General features: G+C 36.5%; 2 protein-coding genes across 4 annotated transcripts in view; one reads left to right on the plus strand and one right to left on the minus strand.

The window, feature by feature from the left end:
• The window catches only part of LOC124357295 (DNA repair protein XRCC1), a 62,035-nt gene extending 55,186 nt beyond the window's left edge, over positions 1-6,849 (plus strand). Inside the window, exons 11-12 of the mRNA XM_046808956.1 lie at positions 1,695-1,764; positions 6,644-6,849. Coding sequence (XP_046664912.1) covers positions 1,695-1,764; positions 6,644-6,742 — 169 coding nt within the window. The 3' untranslated portion in view covers positions 6,743-6,849. The remainder of the gene's footprint in view (positions 1-1,694; positions 1,765-6,643) is intronic.
• The window catches only part of LOC124357294 (atypical kinase COQ8B, mitochondrial-like), a 52,676-nt gene continuing 38,819 nt past the window's right edge, over positions 6,766-20,622 (minus strand). For all 3 annotated transcript variants that reach the window (XM_046808953.1, XM_046808954.1, XM_046808955.1), the window contains 2 exons: positions 8,423-8,575; positions 6,766-7,666 (listed from right to left, as the gene is read on the minus strand). In XM_046808953.1, the coding sequence (XP_046664909.1) occupies positions 7,391-7,666; positions 8,423-8,575 (429 nt within the window). In that variant the 3' untranslated portion in view covers positions 6,766-7,390. The remainder of the gene's footprint in view (positions 7,667-8,422; positions 8,576-20,622) is intronic.

The raw sequence follows: 20,622 nt of genomic DNA on the forward strand, positions 1-20,622 counted from the left end.
AAAATTTTTCATAACAATTTTGAACAATGGCAAAATGTAACTTTTTTTACTTTTCAAAAAATAATTTATGGAAATTATTTCATTAGTACTGTACATCCTATTTTATTCTAAGTAAGAAAATATGCAATATAACATGTATTCATAGATAAATGTATTAGCAAAACTTGTTTTACCTTAGGTGTACACCCAATTTTCAGAATTTATGCGCATCGCTGCTTTTTGTTCTATAGCTTTATGATGCTTTCATAAATATGTATAATGTTTGTTTTTCTGAAACTAGATAAAATTTGACACAGAATGGCTATCTCACTTTTACATATATCTCACTATAACTTCATTTGCTAGGTATGGTCCCCCCCCAAATTTAAGAAATATTTTTCATACATTTTATATTTGATTACAAAAAATGTTTATTAGAAAATGTTGTATGGTTAATTTTACAATATACTGTAATTCTACGTTTAATCCTGAACACAAAAATATATACTTTTATTTATATTTTTAATACATTTTTTTTTTAAACCTTGCGCGAAGCTCCAAAACAGCCTGACACTACAAGATGAAATGACCGCCATCTAGGGTTAATCAGTGAATAGCTATCTCATTGTATCAATGTGTTATCTTCTAAAAGTTGACATTGTGATTGAGCATATCGCTGTTTATACTGAGTTTGTATTGACACTACTTGTTGAATGATTAATTTATGCTTTTGTGTAAATAAGTATATAATTACTTATGTTATACTTTTTGTTATGTGACCTATGAACAAGTTATTTGAAGCATATAATGTTTTACTAATGAACTTTGACTTAAAATTATTATAGACATGTATGAAGAAATTGGTAATGGTGGGATTAGTATTTCAAGTGTTACACAAAAGTATCTATTTTACAACATCTTTAGTTAATAGTGGGCTGGGTGCTAGGGATGGTGGTCACTATTAAAGATTTATTTTGGGTATATATTTTATATGCCATATTTGTTTATATTTTGTGTATGACAATATCAACAAACAAAACATATCACAGAGATAACACTGAAACACATGATGTATTCACACAAGAGACTAAATGGGAAATATACAGAAAGTTGACAGTGATTGGTCTGTTAGTTTTAATTACGAAGCTTCAATTATTTCATGTTAGAAGTTATGAGTGTTATTTTTTTGCTTGGTTTTTACAAGACCGTGCAAGAGAGTTAATGTGATTCTAATCTTATGTATTCTGCCTACTCTCCTAATCGTCTTTGATAATACTGACAAAATGGAGTTACATATGTGTAAATGTTTGTTTTAATTTTCTGACTCATTATTTCTTTTTCACTTACTGAGTGTATAAAGTTTGAGCTTCAGTTTATTTATTTCACCTTTTACTCCTTTTCTGTTTGAGCACAAGTTTTTTGCTCTATCAAACTATGAGTAAGTACCCTCTTCTTGACTGAATTGAAACAAATTGATATTAAATTATTTGTTTTTTTTAAATAGTGAGTGCATTTTATGTTATTCAAATTTAAGATTTATAATCTGAGAAAATATATGTTTATATTTTTGTAATACTGACCTAATAAGTACAATATGTGTAAAGATTCTATTCATATTTTTAATTGGCATATAATTAAATTAGTTTTTACGTACTAATAGCTTGCTAACAATAATTACTATAAGAGTAAATGTGATCAATAAGTATCTGTTTTAGGTATGTTTTGGACGAAATAGATGGAAATGTGGAGTACACAATTACCAAGTTATCGGACACTGCTGCCGAGGTAAATAAAATACTATACTAACATTGGTAAATTTAAACTGTACTCTAACAAATCCGTACATTTTAAGTTTTTATTTGATTTATCATCTGCGACTTCATGCCCAATTTTCAAAATCAAAGTCGATAACCTTCTTATTGAAAGCAGTTATAATGCAATTAAACAGTTATATGATGGAGTCTTATAATTTTCAATTGGAAGTAGCCATTAGATTCATTGGTACATATTATTTCAGAGTTCATGATTTTAAAAAATCACAGGTTGTGACTGGCTCTCTGCCTTGTAATACTGATGAAGAAAACATGTATTATATGTTACATGTTTGTGACTGAGAAGTCTGCTATGGTTAAGATGGTGCTTATTCAAACCATTTAAATTCATTAAATATAACACAAATTTTAATATTTCCACTTTATATTGATTTTTATTAAGATATCACATGAATGCAGTTGCCCTTGTTGCAGTTGCATTCTTCACCGAACATGATCTCTAGAGCCTTTAAACCACCCTCAGTTCCAATGTTTATATATATATATATATATATATATATATATATACATACATATATATGTATATATATACATACATATATATGTATATATATACATACATATATATGTATATAATTTCAATAAACATTGAATCACAAAAAGTACTTGCTCTGCCAGGACAAGCTATATTATATAACTGCCATACAAACACATTTCATTTTGTTGTCTGTTCAGATTTCTTAAATTCACTACACTTATTTATGGACCTAGAGGAAAGCAAAATAGTTCCTGAAATAAATTGCCTAACATTTTTGTTATAATATTTTTTAAATCTCAAATAGTTTTTGAGGTACTGATTAGAGCGCCTGGGGGATTTTTACCTCGGATTACAATTACAGTGAATTAATTTATATGGTCGATATTGTATTTTGTTTTTAAACTATCAATTTCAACGGGGACATACTAGAAAAGACCCTAATTGTGTATATGAATGGTTATAGGGACCTTAATAGATAGTAAGTAAAACGTGGAGGGGAGAGCGGAACGGCAGCTGCAATGTACAAGGAATGTTTCGGCTAGTTTTGTTATAAAATGATGTGCTCTGTATATGTTGTTTATATACTTGTATAACAGTGAATATTCTGTGTTTTGATAAATAATTCTTTTATATTTTTAACAAAAATTGTATACAAGACTATTTTTCTATTATTTGTTTACAAAACATTTATATTAATTCGTTTTTGTATTGTACTTTTTAATTTCATTTAAACATGAAATTCATGGTTGATTAATATAATAATAGATGAATCAATGATTAACCCTTTCAGTGCCAACGTCCGACTACACGGACGTACATAAAATGTGCACGAAGAGCCAGCGTCCGACTACAAGGACGCGTGTAAATTGTGCAAGAAGAGCCAGTGTCCGACTATACGGACGTGTTTTAAAATATTCGTAAAAAATACAAAAAATATCTTAACAATCCAAATTTTGTTATAATTGTATTTATAAAGATATAAACTAATAAAAAACATTCAGTTGAATGTATTTCCATTACATTAGTGTTATAAATAAAACAAAATACAAGTGGCTGTGGACGTCGCTAGTCTGTCAGCTGTCGTCCGTTGTTTACTAACCAACTACGCAGTTTCGCGGATTGCACCGAGCTAACTTGTTGTTGTTTCATTTATTGTTGTAAAATGTTTACAAAATGAAGCGTAGTGCATCACCTCTTAGTGAAAACACTGTACGGAGAGTGTTAGAAGACGATAGTAATGTTGTTGTGAGTGATAGTGAAACGGAGAGTGTTTAGCAAGATGGGTACTTTGGGATTATACCGACCACACCCAAACATGAATTGTTATTAGACATTTTGCTTCTACTGATTACTAGATTAGCTTAGAACAATATTTCGTCAATATAAAACAGGAATTGTCTTATCGCAAACCCCTCCCCATCCTCAGACAAGGTCAAAGTCGAGCGGTATAGTAGATAACGTGGTTGCAGTCTCGCCACCCATTCAGCTGGTGCGTCGCTTTGTTGTACTTCCGTGTTTTACCCCTACATTTCTCCAAACACAAAAATTCAACAAAAACAAACATTACCAAACAAAAACTAAACTTTTTATTGAAAAAAATACACACAAAACTTGTTTTTATTCTTGATCACACTCCGCCACCCAAAATGCGAGTGCATCCAGCCGAAGCCCGCGCTGATGTCAACTAAAGAAAAAAATCCCTTGAGATAGTACTTATCAGTAAAATATCAAATTCTAGAGGGGCTGATCAGAAATATAAATTGAATTGTAATGGAAAGGCAATTATGTACCGTGCAAAAAACGTAAATATCATGTGATGCCGCTCGGCCTACCGTAATCGGGATTCTCGAGAAAGATAAGCGGCCTGCCGTAATCGGGATTCTCGAGAAAGATAAGATAACAGCGACAACAATACCGATCACAATACCTGGAAATGCTTGTTGATTGATGGAATGTTAGTTCTGTTACTCAATTACATCGTTTTATAACGTTCTAAGTTCATTGAAAAATGTTTAAGCGTTGGGGGCATATAACGGAATCTAACCCCATTAACAATTGATAATCGTTGTAAGTTTGTAATTTTGTAATTAAAGAGTTGTTTTTTCGATCTATAATGTTTATTTCTATAAATTTATATTTTTGTGTTCTTCATACTGGTGTGGTCGGTATAATCCCAAAGTACCGCAAGTAGTGCGAAAAATCCAAATACGCGTTATTTAAAAAAAATAATGATAAAACCTTTATTTTTGAAGATAGATGTAAAATTTTTTTGTATGTGTTCAAAAGTATGTGGAGGTTCAAATACATACTCAATTTACGGAACAAGGATTTTTTTACTGGCCTTATATTTACACCAAACTGAAAAATTCATTATAAAATTTTATGTAAGTAAAAGTTTTTCTGGTTTTATATTTTTAATGCATGTTGTAGTAAATTTATTTTTCAGTATTAATTTAAAACACATTGTTTAGATCAAAACAAAACAAAAAGTAACAATTTTCATCAAAAAATAACAAAACTGACAGTTTTTGCAAACTGCTGAAAAATTGGCAATTATAGCCTGGCTCTTCTTGCATGAGTATATGGCACTATGCCTGGCATTTCTTCCACGCGCACTAGGGAGAATGTCTGGCACTGAAAGGGTTAAGAACAATTTTAATCATTAAGCTAAATAGGCTTATGAATAGTAAATAGTGTTTTTCGTCACTATTATAATTTTTTTGATGTAATGTATAAAAAAGTAATGGGAGAAGAGAGGAGCTGTGAATAGATTGTGTATAATGTGCCATGTGTGATTAACTGCCTGGGCATCACAGTGAAAAAGGTCAACTGGCTCAGAATAGTCTACTATACATGTCCGGTCAAGTTTTCTCGACTATTTAGCTTTCATAGTAATGAGTTATTTCTACAAAAATTGTTCCAAAACTTTGTCCTAACCTGGACTGACTGCCTGGGCAGTGGAAGATACCTTACTTCAACTAAAATTACATTTTCAGCTATATTAAACAAAAATAATGATACACAATAAAATTTACAAGATCGAATTTTGCCACGTATCAGGTACGTAATTTTGATCATGTGGTTTTGCCACAGCAAACATGTTAATACAGTGAATTTATTAAGAGATTAAGAAATTTTAATGGTAAAGTCTTATGTTGAAGAATGAGCAGTTTAATTGTTGCAAAAACATTTAATAGGATTTTTATAGATCAGGCATGTTACATCAGTATGCCTGACAAATCTTTAAAAAGGCTCAAGTTTTACCCCAAATATATCAATCTAATACACAGTGCCCGATCATGAAAGTTTTTATGTGCAAACAAATTCTGAAGAATGTTGGTATTTGTAATCAATAAATCATAATGTAATACATTTGTTCAAACCCTCTTATAATATTGGACTCCTTTTAACTACATTTGTTTTTCCTTTTTCAAGTACATAATCTGTAAAAAAATATTGTGCATCTTTTAACACGTGCACTCATGGCAGTTTTTGCCACAATTGTGTAGTATTATGATTAACAATATCAGCAGCTTGGGAATTCCTCTGATCTCTTTTCATATATTTCTTAACAAAACCCTATCTGTTACTTTTTTTACTTACTTTGTTTTAAAAATAATGGACCCATCACCCTATATAGTAATATTCCTTAATACAAACATTTTAAATTTATAAATACAAATCACTCAAGTTAACAAGTAAGTAAATAAAATAAGTTCAAGTTATATTTTGAATTTATTCTATTATTAGATACATTTTCTTTTTAAATATAAAAAAATTTGGTATTTACATGTTTAATAAAGTACATATTGTGCAATTTCACTCATGTATCCTAAATTTTACAGTACTTGTAATGTGTGTTTTTTATACAGTTTTATTTGTAGATATAATTTAAAGAAGTGTATTCTGAGACACAGATGATATTTTTGAAAAGATTTCCTATTGATTGGAAATGAAAAATAATAAAAAAAGTAAGCATAGTCTAGCATCCAGAAAGGACATGTGAACTCTCACTTGTTAACTACAGCACACAATGTGGTCACTTGAACTAATAAGTACAAAAAATATCAATCAGTTTGTTACTTCTGTAATATTGTAATGTGCATATGAGCAGTAGATATAGAGTTACTTCAGCTAATATAACACTTTACTAGTAACATAAAATTTACCATTTCAACAACTACTCAATGAAGCAGTATAGATTTTCCTTTGTCATATTTTGTTGTACATGCTATTTTTAGCCACATCATTATTTACCATTGGGGAACATATTATATTAAAATTTACCAATGTACACATTTATTTATAATATCTTATGTTTGCACTTTAATATGTTTGGTTTATAAAATTACAGCTGGCAGAAGAGTTTGGCATCAGTGCTGTGACACCAGAGTGGGTGTGGGCATGTAGTGATGCAGAGAAACTTGTCCCAGTTTCAGACTATCTGTTATAGTGGACATTACATAAGCACTTCAGTGATTGGTGAATTTCATTTATTGAACTGAATTTTATATTTTTGTATAAATAATAACACCATTGTTAATAAAACATTTTATTGTATAATGAACTCAGTTATTACCTTTTATTTTTCTTAGTATAGAGTAAATTAAATTAATATAACAATTATACTATATTCATACATTTTTTGTGATTTATTGCTTTATTACCTGTCCGGTTATCCTTTCAAATAGTCCATCATCAATAATAAACTTTAAATAAAGAATCATGAAACATGCATTGTGCGTGAGATGAATTAGAATAATCAATTCACATTTTATTATTTGGGAATTTATGAACTGCAGTGTAATAATTTTTGCAGTAGTTACACAAGTTTTATAGGTGAGGAGACAACTGACTCTCATCATGCAGCAGATGCCTTATCACCATACCCACTAGCATCACTGTTTGAGGGACGCCATCTTGCTCTTATGATGTTTTTGTGCTGGCTTATTTTCCACCACAACCAACTATCATTGAACTGCAATCAAGTTTCTCACAATCAAAGTAGTGCTTGATCTGAATTACTTTTCACCATTGAAAATTTCTCTTCTATTCCCTATTAAAAAAGATGCCAAACCCAAAGCAAAAATTACTAAGTACATTATGAGAACTTATAGTTTTCATATACTTCCAAGAACATATCTCGACAATTCATTTTTACTTTAAGTTTGGAGCACAACAGAAAAACTCCAGACAGTTTCCGGTGAAGGGAATAAATTTCTTCTGGTGGGGGGCACAAACGATGTGTGATGATTGTTGGAACGAGTTGCTGAATGCGTTTTGTAGTATCTTGTGCACCAAAATCAAATTCTCCCTTCTCTTGTAAGAAAACTTCACCCAATATCAGGACAGCGTTAGCATGTGCATCTTCCATTATCTAAAAAGTATGTCTTGTGTAAATAAAATTACATAAATAAGCAAATATACAAAAAAAGGTCTGTTAGAAAAGTATCCAACTTCCCTTCACTGTTCGACTATTATGTGACTGACCGTCCCAGTCTGTCACTAGGAACTGGCTCAGTCATTGAATCAGCACTTGTATTTTGTTTGTGTATTATTACCTGTTTTTGTGTCACATTTCACTATAACTGGTCTTGAGCAAAGAATTTGCACAAACTTGGCAATTCTGCTTCAAAAATAATCTCTGAAGTAGAAGATTTTGCTTTTCTCGCATTTCTTTTTGCATGAGAGTTTGCATAAGATTTTGCCAGAAATTTGGACCTTCTGCTTCACTAGGACACACCAAAGCTAGAGCAGAAGGCTAGCATACGAAGCAGTGGGCTGTGAATTCCTGGCAGTCTTAAAAGGATCCACCTCCATATCCTTAACTGATCTGAGATGGACACTAATTTAATAATTGACCAGTGAAGGGACTTTGCATACTTTATTAACATATCTCATAAGAATCATAAAACAATGCAATGGAACTATTCTAATATATATAGTACACAGAAGACATGAAATACTGAAGGCTCAGTGAAACACAGTTTACAGCGAGATCCTACAGCCAGACCCATACAGCAAACTTCCATTTGCTGTGTTGACGGGTCCCAATATTAACCTTGGTGAGTCATCTAATTTTATTTCCTGTTTATATTCAAACTGTTTTTGAAATAAAGAACTATTTACTCACCTTTGATTCATAGCCTGTGAGGAAACCCATCTCACGGGATATTTCCAATACTCTATCCTTTTTGCCATCTGCAGCTGCTCTTATCACTTGAATGTATTGGTCCATGAAGAACTTGTCATAAGTACGAGATGCACCAAAGTCCAACAAAATCAACTGTGAAATAAAACAAACATTTAACCTTTCGACTGATAATAAGAAACTCCCAAAATGATACACTATTTTTTGGAAATTAAAAAAATATGTGCTGAATGCTAAGTAATAAGTGTTATAATTTTTTTTGTCAGAAACTAGAGAAAATTTTGATTTAGTACAAATATGCATTTACTAGAGTATTTTTTTCTACATAAATTGAAAAATGTGTATTGTAATTATTTTGTTTTTTAAGTTACACTCCATGTAACTATCATATGACTTGAGATAGTAAGGTACGGTACTGTAAATGTACAAAATTAACACAAATTTGTAGTGAAAAAAGATTATAACAAATATATACACTTATTTAAAACACAAACAATCAATCAATCAATCAATCAAACAGTTCTTTATTAACATTTTCTTGGAGAAAAGTAATAGAGTCAGATTATTTACATACATCAGCAAATATAAAAGCATTGGTTATGGATGTTCTGTTGTTGCGTTATTCCTCCAGTCAAGGAACTCCTTCACAGAATAGATTGATTGTTGCAGCAGCCAATTTTTTGTAGCAGTCTTCAGGTTTCTTACGGGTAGGGTCTTCAAATGGTCAGGAAGCATGTTGAACAACATAGTGCCTTTGTATGAGGGCTTTTTTTCGTAAAGGCTGAGGTGATGAGAGTCCAGAAGAAAGTTGTGTCTGTTTCTGGTGTTGTAGTGGTGTTGGTTTGCCAGTCTTGTTTGGTTAGATGTGACAGCGTGCATGATGGTCTCGAGAATATACAGTGCCACTACAGTCAGGATTTTTTGCTCCTTAAAAGCTTCTTTGCAACTCTCACGACAGTTCAGACCTGTGAGGGCTCTGATCGCTCTCTTTTGTACAACCAGCACTCTATGTAAGTTCTGGGCTGTTGTTCCACCCCAGGCCACCAAGCCATACCTCAAGTGCGACTCAAACAAGGCAAAGTATGCGATCTTTGCTGTTTGAGAGTCACCTATTTGGTTCATTCTTCTAATGACGTATACACTGCTGCTCAGTTTTTTAATAAGATGGTTATAACAAACTTTTTATATAAAAATGTAAAGTATGTACAACTTTTTTTGGCAGTGCGTATCCATATTGGTGTTTGATAATTTTTTTGGGCAAAAGGAATATCAGATAATGATGAATTGTTTTCACTGTAACTATCAATTTTCACAACCCAACTCACATTCCACCGGTTTAAAAATCATCCAGACTACCTGACAACAAATCTGACAAAGAAATAGCATCATGCACTTTATTTGCTAATATGTCACTTTCATCATCAGAACTAAAATTTTCATCATCCAATAGTTTACGTACATAATTTGAACAACGAGGATCGCCCATTTCATAACATAACAATAAATTATAACCAACTAGCCTATATAATAACCTAGCAACAAAGAACATCAAGGTCGTTTTTTTTTTTTTTTTTTTTTTTTTTTTTTTTTTTTTTTTTATATTTATAAGGGCATAAAACACGTAGGTTATCAATGCCCGTATGGTTAACGGACACCTACACTTTAAAATATGGTGTCACGTTATCAGTACAAAGAATAGACAGCGGATCGCTGTCAAAGAAAATTATCACATTAAGACAATAAGAAAAAACAACAGCAGTGAACAGAGGACTAATACTAAATAACAAAAATAGCCGAGAGGCTGTAAAGGGGCCCAATAATTAAAATATGTCAGATAAATAATAACAATATAATATAACAATATAACAACAATCTAATGCTAAAACCAGGTAAGTTAGTGAAGGTAAGGTTGTAAAGGGGACCCACCCTCACTAATAACAAATAACAAATAACAATAACAAATAAATAGAAGGACAAAGTATATAAACTTAACAGGTACTCGCTCAGATCAAATCTTTGAGATAAGACTCGTTCTTCTTAAGAATTCAAAAAGTTTTACAATGACTGACTCATCATCCCCCAACAGATCGAATAGACTTGCTGGGAGCTGACAAGATCGTCTCTGCATTGTATAATCACGGCATTCGACCAAAATATGCTCGACACTCAGAGCCACTCCACAAAACGCACACTCGGGGGATCCCCGCGGCTCATGAGGTACCCGTGAGTCAGCAGCGTGTGACCGATTCGCAACCGACACAACACTACTTCCTCTCTGCGGTTCTCGCGGATGGCTGTCCCCCAGGGAGCTACTGTGTGTTTTTATGGCTCTCAGTTTGTTGCACACCGTCCGAGACCAAGAGTCACCCCAAACTCGTCTTAACTTCTCCTTCACCATTGGCTTTAGGTCTGACCCTGCCACCATAGCAGTAAAAGGAGGAAGCTCATGAGCACTCCCAGCAGCCCTGTCGGCAAGCACATTTCCGGGAATTCCACGCCAGAACAACCTGTATATTTTGGACTTGAAGTCTGTGAATGGCACATCGGATGTCGCGCACAAGGACATGTTTTGGATACATGTCCTTGATTGCTTGCAGACTACTAAGCGAGTCGGAGCAGATGACCAGCCTTCTGGTCCTGGGGCAGACGATGTTCAATGCTTTTAAAAAATAGCGGTCAGTTCTGCCGTTGTAGGACTGACGCTACAGAGGGCAGACAGAATCTATACTCACGACTCGCCGTTATGAACGCACATCCGGTGCCCATCCTCAGACTTAGATCCATCAGTGTAAATTATGTCGCAAGGTGCCCGAGCACTCAAGAGTTCCCGGAAAGCCTGCGTGAACACTAAATTAGAAGTGCTTCCTTTCTTGTACTTGTGAAGTGACAGGACAACTTCGGGTACTTAATACTAACCAGGGAGGAATATCACTCTGGTAGCATTGACTTACTTGGTACTCTCGATACCAAGGTCCGAGAGGAGCACTTTAGCCCTTACTCCAAGGGGAGCTGAGATGTTAGGGCGATTGGCATAGACTTCGAGCAAGTCACTTTCAAATACGTGTTCATATGCCGGATTTTCGGGCTTGGCTTTAAGGGAGTAAAAATAATTTATGACAAGTTGCTTGCGTCTCATATCCAGCATTGGTTCACTAGCCTCCGCTAATAAGCTAGGTGTAGGGCTTGAACGAAAAGCTCCAGTAGCCAACCTGATCGCAGAGTGGTGAATCGAGTCAAGCATTCCTAACGCGCTTGGGCCGGGCAGAAGAATAAACCTGAGAACCATAGTCAAGGCACGAACGGACAAAAGCTTTGTAGAAACGCAGCATTACATGTCCTGTCCGCGCCCCCACTTGGTCCCAGTAAGAACTCGAAGCATATTTAGCCTTTGTAAACATTTTGCCTTGAGAGATTTTAAGTGAGGGATCCATGTAAGTCGGGAATCAAAATGTAAGACCCAAGAATCTCACATTCCGACTTGATGTTATTCGGGATCTGTTCAAGGTAAGTGTCGGTTCTAAATAGTTTCTTAGTCTGGAGAACGTTATACATTGGGTTTTGGAAGTAGAGAACGAAAATCCCGTCCGCCTACTCCATTCCTCCAGTCGCCTTATGGTTAGCTGCAGGGAACGCTCCGCCGTAGCAAGTCTTCTTGCAGGGACGTAAACGGCAAAGTCGTCCACAAACAAAGAACAGCGCACAGGACGGCGAAACACAACGCCGTTATGCCGTTTATGGCGACGGCGAATAACGTGCAGCTCAAAACGCTTCCCTGTGGTACCCCGTTCTCCAGATTGCTTGTGCTTGATAGGTTTGTCCCTAGTCTAACCTGAATGTACGGTCAGACATGAACCCCCTGAATGAAAGCCAGCATATTACCACTCACTCCCATGCCTGGAAAGTGTTAATGATGGCCTCTCCGCCACGCTGTGTCATATGCCTTTTCCAGATCAAAAAAGACAGCGACTACTTGCTTTCGCTCAAGGAATGCGTCACGTATGGTTGTCTCAAGGGAAACCATGAGGTCCAACGTCGATCGTCCTTGGCGAAAGCCGCATTGTTCTCTCGAAAGGAGATTGTTCTTTTCGAGGAACCAGATTAGTCTACGGTTTACCATCCGCTCCAACACCTTAGAAAGGCAGCTGGTAAGCGAGATGGGCCGGTAGCTAGATGGAGATAGTTTGTCCTGTCCCGGTTTGTATAAGGGGATGACGTGGGATTTACGCCAAGCTAGCGGGAAAGTTTGTTCCTCAAACACTCTATTGTAGAGCGCTAAGAGGGCCCCCCTTACCCTCTGAGGGTAAATGTCTAAGCATGGCATAGTGCACGTCATCCGGACCAGGAGCAGAGTTGGAAGTACATGACAGTGCGGAGTCCAACTCCTGCATCGAAAAACTTATATTTAAGGGACATGGATTTGGATTGTTGAGTTAGTATGTCTGTTTGTTCAGAATATAGCTTATATCTCAAAAACTCAGGACAGTAAGACGAACTTTTTGAAAACCTCCAATATGGAGGAGGCCAACAGGTCGGCAACATCCCGGGGATCAGTCACAACGTCTCCGCCCGACTTGAGTCCCAAAATTGGCAAAGGTTGGGGTTTGCCGCATACCGAACCTTAAACCTTCTCCATACTTCAGCCTTAGGAGTTGTTCGAGATATTGTGGTCACGAAATTTTGAAATGAGGTTCTTCGGGAATTTCTGAAGACTCGTCGCGTTTTTGCCCTATGGAACCGGTAGGTTTCATCAAGATTTTCTTGGGTTGGGCGTTTGTTGAATCTTCGCAGGGGCGTCTTCGCTCTCGCAATGCTCTCGAAACACTCCTCTGTCCACCCAAGGAACATTTTTTTCGTCTTGGTTCGGGTGATGTCTTTGGAATGCTATCCTGAGCTGCAGTTATTATAGAGTTTGTAAAAAGTTCTACTACAGTATTTATGTCCAATGGAGTATTTATATCTAGTAATGTAAATTGTTTTTGGAATTTATCCCAGTCACCTTTGTCGAGGATCCATTTTGGTCTTCTAGTGATATTCAACGAAGAATCAGGTATTTTGATCTGAATTGGGAAGTGATCACTCCCGAATGTATCGGAGAGGACCTCCCAATCGAATCTATGAGCAAGTTCTGGACTGCATATAGATAAATCTATAGCAGGACCGACCTCCCGTCCTAGGACACAGGTAAGTTGGGGATCCGTCATTAAGGACAAAGATATTGTGATCTCCGAGGACTCTTGCGACCAAGTTTCCCCTTGGTGTGGAATGGTCTGACCCCCAAACTGGAATGGTGGGCATTGAAGTCGCCTAGGAGAAGAAAAGGCTTTGGTAACTGGCCGATCAGTGCCTCGAGATCACCTTGACAGAGGGTGACTGGGATTGGTGGAAAGTAGAACGGTACATATATAAAGTTTAATCGGGACTTGGATTAACACACAAACACATTGGAGATTGGAGTGGAGGGGCCACCTCAGAGGCACCTAGGGATTCATCCACGAATAGAGCAACGCCCACCACAGGCATGCCCGTCGTGAGGGAAATCTTCCCGAAAGATGTCAAAATCCCCTCAAGGGGGTTTGGCATGCTGGGTGGAGTTTAGTCTCTTGGATGCTAATTACATGAGGTTTTTTGTTTTGTAAAAGATGTTTTACATCTTCTAAATGTCCGCGATAACCATTAATATTCCACTGGATAATTTTGAATTCGTTCATGTTTTATTTAACTGTATGTAATTTTTCTGTCTGTTTTTATTTTTATTAAGTTTAAAATGTGCCTTGGGTTGTTTCAAATTCGATCGAAGCAGAAGGTCATCCCCCATCTCATTCTCATCAACTATGGAAAGTTGAGAGGAGCAGGGAGTGGGGGGTGAACCAGTGCTTCCCTTTGATCTCGCCTGAGCTTTCGTTCGGATTTGGGTCTTAAGTCTCTCTTGGAGAGACTTTCTTTCCTCCGCCGTTTTGGAATGGACATATGGTCGTTCTTTTCCTTTAGCGGGTGCCACAGACACAGATACTGGCCTGGGAATGGTTCCTGTTTGTTTAGGGGGTCCCTTTGCTACGGGGGCAGAAGTCGTATGACTACTCGCTTGTGTTTTGCGGCAAGGCCTTGGCACTCAAACTGCTGCACCAAGGCAGCAACCTGTTGAGTGAGTTCTCGTACCATGCCCTCTAGAGCGGAGCAGGAGGAGCACTGTGCGGGCTGGGCTGGAGGAGCAGAAGCAGCCTGAGAGTAGGAAGATGTCTTTTCTTGGAGTTTGTCCAACCGTCTCCTATACTCCCTACGGGCGTCGCCAAAAGACAGTTTTTCTAGTGTTACTAATTTCAATATCTCTTTTCTCCTCCAAATAAATCTTGCAACTGCGAGAGCTTGAAGAGTGTTTGCCTTTACAGTTCACACAGTGCTCTTCTCCGCTTGTACAATCTTTGTCATTGTGGCCACTTTGACCACATCGGCTACATGTCTCTAAGCCGGTGCATATTTTGCTCGAATGTCCGAAACGCTGGCATCTGAAACATCTTTGGGGATTTCTGAAGTAAGGTTTAACTTGAAGAGAAAGGTATCCTGCTCTAATCGTGGCTGGTGGGTGAGGGAGGGCGAAGGTCAAAATATGACCTGGTGTGGGTGTTGGTACACCATTCTCAACCCTCGTTATTCTCACCCACATCAGTGACGAGAGAATCCTTTAAACTCTTCCTTCAGTTCCGCTTCTGAGCAACACAGCATCTCGCGACTTGAAAACTATTCCTTTACTGGGATTTAGCGATTCATGAGGCTGTACAGTAATTTCTACCTGATCGTAAAAATTTTTCATGGAGAGGAACTTCTGAGCTTGTAGAGCGTTCACCGCCTCAACCAGGATAGTTCCGTTACGAAGTTTCCTGACCGATAACGGTGAACCGCCTGCTCCGACTAATGCCTTGTTGATCACAAAAGGACTTACTTTGGACAGATTTTCGCTCTCGTTTTTGTGTTTAAACACAAGGAATAGTGGCGTTGGTAGATACTGTTTGTTTGTGTTACTATTACTTAATTTCATTTGCTTATTATTTTCTTCTCCCATCTTCAGATTCTGAAGAGTGGGGACGTTTTTTGTCTAAATCATCGATTGATTCTCTTATTACTACTCGTGTGTTTTGCCCGTAGGGTAGGGATTCATTGCCCACATCCATAATTAGTAGTATACCAGCGCATCGTGAGTAAAGGTGCAGGCCGAGACACCGGGAACGGGTATACCCTAGGGTACCTGTCAGCCGTAGCTTGGCAGGCAGCCCTACCCCAGTTCCCCGGGGCCCGGTGTTATCTCGTTTAACCGAGCCGGGAATTCACGCACGGCTCGGGCTCGCACGTGGCAACAGAAATCTCCGACATATCTGTCCATTACTCACTTCCTGACCAGGGACCGAAGTGGCTGGCACCAGGGTTCATGTATATCGTTATGCCTCGGCAGAGCTAGCTCACATCAGCCTTCTGCTACTACACAGCCCCGAACACGGGCATGCTCGAGGATCTGTGTAGCAGTTCCGGCACTCCCAGCAAACAACAACACGACCCAGTCGGGACAGGATTAGGAATTTTCGGTTATATAGGGTGAGGTGCCAGGTTCGGACAATAGTCTGGGCACCAGCTCAGGGGTACGAAAGGTCGCCAAACCTTAAAGCGTCCGGGCAGGCCGCTCCCCTACGGAGAAAAAATGGAAAAAGAAGACAGAACGTGGATAGAAAAGAAGTAAGAAAAAACGAGAGGGCTGCACAAAGAAAGAAGAAATGCAGGACCATAGAGTAGACCCTGGTACGAAGAGAAGGGACACAGGGTAGGCAGTTTAAGGGATTGGGTAGGAATTAGGGAAGTGTTAGGCGGGGGGGGGGGGGGGGGCAGGCAGTTTAACGTCATACCAGGACGACATCAAGGTCGTACAGTGCGTCACCAGCTGCATAGTCTGTCAGCTGTATGCCGTGCGGCATTTGGATCAATATCAGCTGACAAATAAGTGCTATTATGAATACAAACTATATAAAGTGAATTAGTATTTATGAGTAGAGGATTCAACTGGTGCAAGTTTTGTCTTTACAACTAAAATGGTTTTCGCGTAATAATAGCGCAAAGTTGACTGATGGCTGTGCCATCTTCATCAGTTCACAGACGGCGGTATTGATGAACGTCTGTGCCATCGATCTTCAGTTGGAGGGTTAATAATTATTTTAAAACTAATGTATCAAAGTTACGTGATGTAGCTAACTTGTTTTATTTTCCTTATAACCATAATTTTTAAGATTTAAAAGAAACTATTCCAATTTCCTCTCAAATCAATGAGTCCTTGGTTTTGTAGACATGCCTAAAAAGAGCATTGGACATTTTATAAAAACACTAACAGTTACCGGTGGCTTTGCATGTACTATAATTATATAATAATAATAACAACCAATGTTAAATTTGCCTTCTTTCCATGATCAAGAAAATATATTAAACAGTACATTCTTAAAGGTCTTTTCTTATTGGAAATTAGATATCAATTTAAAACAAACACTCCAATAATATAGGTTTTTATTTTTGTGAGACCTTTCGTACTCAATGAGCATATCATCAGACCCACATGTGCTGACAATGCAGTGGGTCTGACGATGTTGTTAACACAATCACGAAAGTTTATTTATGGGCATTGTAATTTACTTTCTTTTTAGTATGTTTGGTTCCACACATGATTTTGACTTGTTTGCCAACCAAGAAAATATATATATCACAGATCAGGGAAGCCTACTCTGTCAAGAGTGAACCAAGATGGATTTTATATCAGTCTTCAAACTTACAGAAATGTTAGTAACATTGTTTTTTATATTTAATACTTAACATTTAATAAAACATTAATGTACAGTTAACAGTACATTAACAATGAGTCTATACTTTTGTTTCTTTATAAGCTGAAAAATATTGTTAACATTTAGAGCTGGAATTGGTACTTTTTAGTTCAAAACAGTCCAGCAAAATTTCATCAAGCATAGTTATTGTCGACTGTTTCAAAAGAGTCTTTGGGGTCAAATTCTGACCTTTTTATGTTTTAGGACATTTTTAAGGTAGATTAGTACTTACCTAATCGTTAAAATCTTAAATGGCGTTAAAAACTGTGGTTACTTATTAGAAAATTTACTCACTATAAATGTAAAAAATTGAAAGTAATAAACAATGTTTACAAAGAACAGTTGATTACATTTGACAGGCTCATTCGATAATATTACATAACTGTAGAGACCAAGATGGGATTTTTCATTGCTTTAAAGCCATGTTGGGTGTAGCCCGGAGGGATTTTCTAAATAAGAGTAGGCCTATATTCATCCCAGGAACTGCAAGTATGTCCATGTAAAATTTCAGTACAATCAGTAGAGTAGTTTACACGTGAAAACCAAACGAGCAAAGTCACTTTCACATTTATAATATTATTAGGATTACAGGGCTACAGTTTATCTAATTTTATTTATATTTTAGTACTTTTCAGATGTTTGTATGTATAATTGCTAATCTGCTAAACCAAACTATTCATGATGTATTCTTTAACCAGTTAAAGAAGTATGAAAATTGTGTAAAACTAGACACTAAAAATCCCAAAAAGTTTTTAAAATTATAGAAAATGATTAGTTTTATATTCAATTAAAAACAGTTTAATACATAAAAACAGTAATGTAATAGATAGGCTGACATATATTTTATTACAAATGTGTTAAACTAACTGTTAACAGTATTGTTAGTGTATGTAACGCCAAGTTTGAACTAGGAATTAAGAAGTGAGATGAAGGTTTGAAACAAGAGCCATGTTATTAATTTCTTACTTCTACAAAAAATCTGACTTATCTTCATACAATCTCTTTTTATTAGTTTCACTATTAATGCACTTGGTTCATTGCTACTGATCTAGGTGAGTTAGAAATCTGTTTTGAACTCATTGTTTTAAAAGAATTTTTTTTAATATGTTGTAGGTAAAGGTCACAAGACCTAAAAAGATTATTGTTACCAACACTCCAAGATGAAATAGGGAAACACTTACTGCATGAATGAAATACACGTACCATCAGGAACTGGATGTTTTAACTTTAAAATACCAATAAAACTGGTTGTGAACAGCACCACTTGAATTCATACGTTAGATATTACTCACAGACCTTCATTTGTTATATCATTTAAGGGTCTGTGACTGGTAATAATGATGATACAGTCAAACTTCCATATAATGAAACTCAATATAACAAATTCCTTGATATAACGAATTTTTTAAAATCCCCTAGAAGTCTCCATAAGAATCAATACAAATTTCACCTCTACATAACAAATAAAGCATGCTCACAACCTTCATATAACGAATTTTTAGTAATCCTGGATGTACACGGTATAGTGAATTTTTCGTTGTTAGAACCTCTTGTAGCGAAATTCACCTCTATATAACAAATGTTCCACGACTACACCTTGTTATAACGAACGTAAACAAAAGTCGCAACGGTAACAAAGGACAACAAACAAACAATCGTGTTTCGACATGAAAGCTTGTCTCAACATGAAAGCTTAGTCACAGCCTCTCCAGTCAGAACTGCTAGACGAGTTTATTCAGTTGTTGTGGAAAGTTTGGATCGTGCGGTGCTTCGGAATTAAGTTACAGTAGTTTAGTGACGATGGACGCCAATAACAAAAAGAAACGGCGCGCTATAAGGGTAGAGTGTAAACGAAAAATTATCAAATGCGTTGAAGACAATCAGACAAAAAAGAAAATTGGACGTCGTGAAAGAATTCGGGATTTCACCCAGCACTTTAGCTACAATTTTAAAAAAGAAAGAGAAGTTCAATGACGGAAGTGTACTGTGTTCCAAAATCAGAAAGATAAGATCGTGTGAGCTGAAGGATGTAGAGGAGTGTGTGGTTAAATGGTTGAAGCAGTGCCGGGACAAAAATATTGCAATAAGTGGACCTATACTTCAAGAAAAAGCCTAACAGTTTGCTTTAGAACTGGGACACGAGAACTTCCGAGCAAGCAATGGATGGTTGCAAAACTTTAAAAATCGAAATGAACTTATTTTTCGAAAAGTGTGCGGTGAAAGTGCAAAAGTCAATGAAGGTGTTTGTACTGAGAGGAAAGATAATCTTCCCGAGATAACCGAGGGATATGCACCAGAGAACATCTATAATGCAGATGAAACTGGATTGTTTTTCAAATGTTTACCTGATAAAACATTGTCATTTAAGGGTGATAAATGCCATGGTGGAAAAAATAGTAAACATCGTTTAACAGTTATGCTGGGAGCAAACTGCACAGGGACTCATAAATTAAAGCCTTTAGTAATTAGAAAAGCGAAAAAACCACGTTGTTTTAAAAATATGAATGAACTTCCTACAGACTACATGGTAAATACAAAGGCTTGGATGAATTGTGACGCTTTCAGGGCATGGCTTCAAAGTGTTAACAAAGATATGAATAAGAAAAAGAAGAAAATTCTCATCTTCATTGATAACTGCACGGCTCATGGAGACATTCCTAGGCTGAGTAACATTAAGGTCTAGTATCTTTCTCCAAACACAACCTCCAAACTGCAACCACTTGACCAGGGCATTATCCAAAGTTTTAAAGTAAATTATAGAAAAGAGGTCGTACAACAGTTCCTTAGAGACATGGAAAACTGTTTACCTACAAATATAAATGTCTTGGACGCCATGTGGATGATCACAAAAGCGTGGAGTAAAGTAACAGAAACTACAATTATTAATACAGTAGTTTCAAGAAGAGTGGATTCCCTGTCACAACTCAGGAGGACAATTCAGACCAGCCTCCTACACAAGAAATCGACACTAAGGACGGTTGGGAAACAGTCAAAGAAGCATTAGAGCTAGAGAAGGATGCAGAGTTTGAAGACTTTGTTAGTTTTGATGACGACGTGGCTGTGTGTGTGGGGAGTTGACGGACGCTGACATCATTTCTTCTGTGACCTCTGTTCCAGATGAAAATGTGGCTGCAGAAGATGACGATAACGATGAACCAGATTGTGTAATGCCCGACCCTAATTTAAAAGAGGCTCGTGAAGCCATTGGTGTTCTAAAGTGTTTTTTTTTCTTAAAAAGGGTGGTTTGAGTGAAAGTGTGGTAAAATCTATAACTGAATTGAATTGCTCATTGGATAGTAACAATGTGACATCACATAAGCAGACTAGTATTAC

The sequence above is a fragment of the Homalodisca vitripennis genome, chromosome 3, assembly GCF_021130785.1.
Source record: "Homalodisca vitripennis isolate AUS2020 chromosome 3, UT_GWSS_2.1, whole genome shotgun sequence".
Lineage (NCBI taxonomy): Eukaryota > Metazoa > Arthropoda > Insecta > Hemiptera > Cicadellidae > Homalodisca > Homalodisca vitripennis.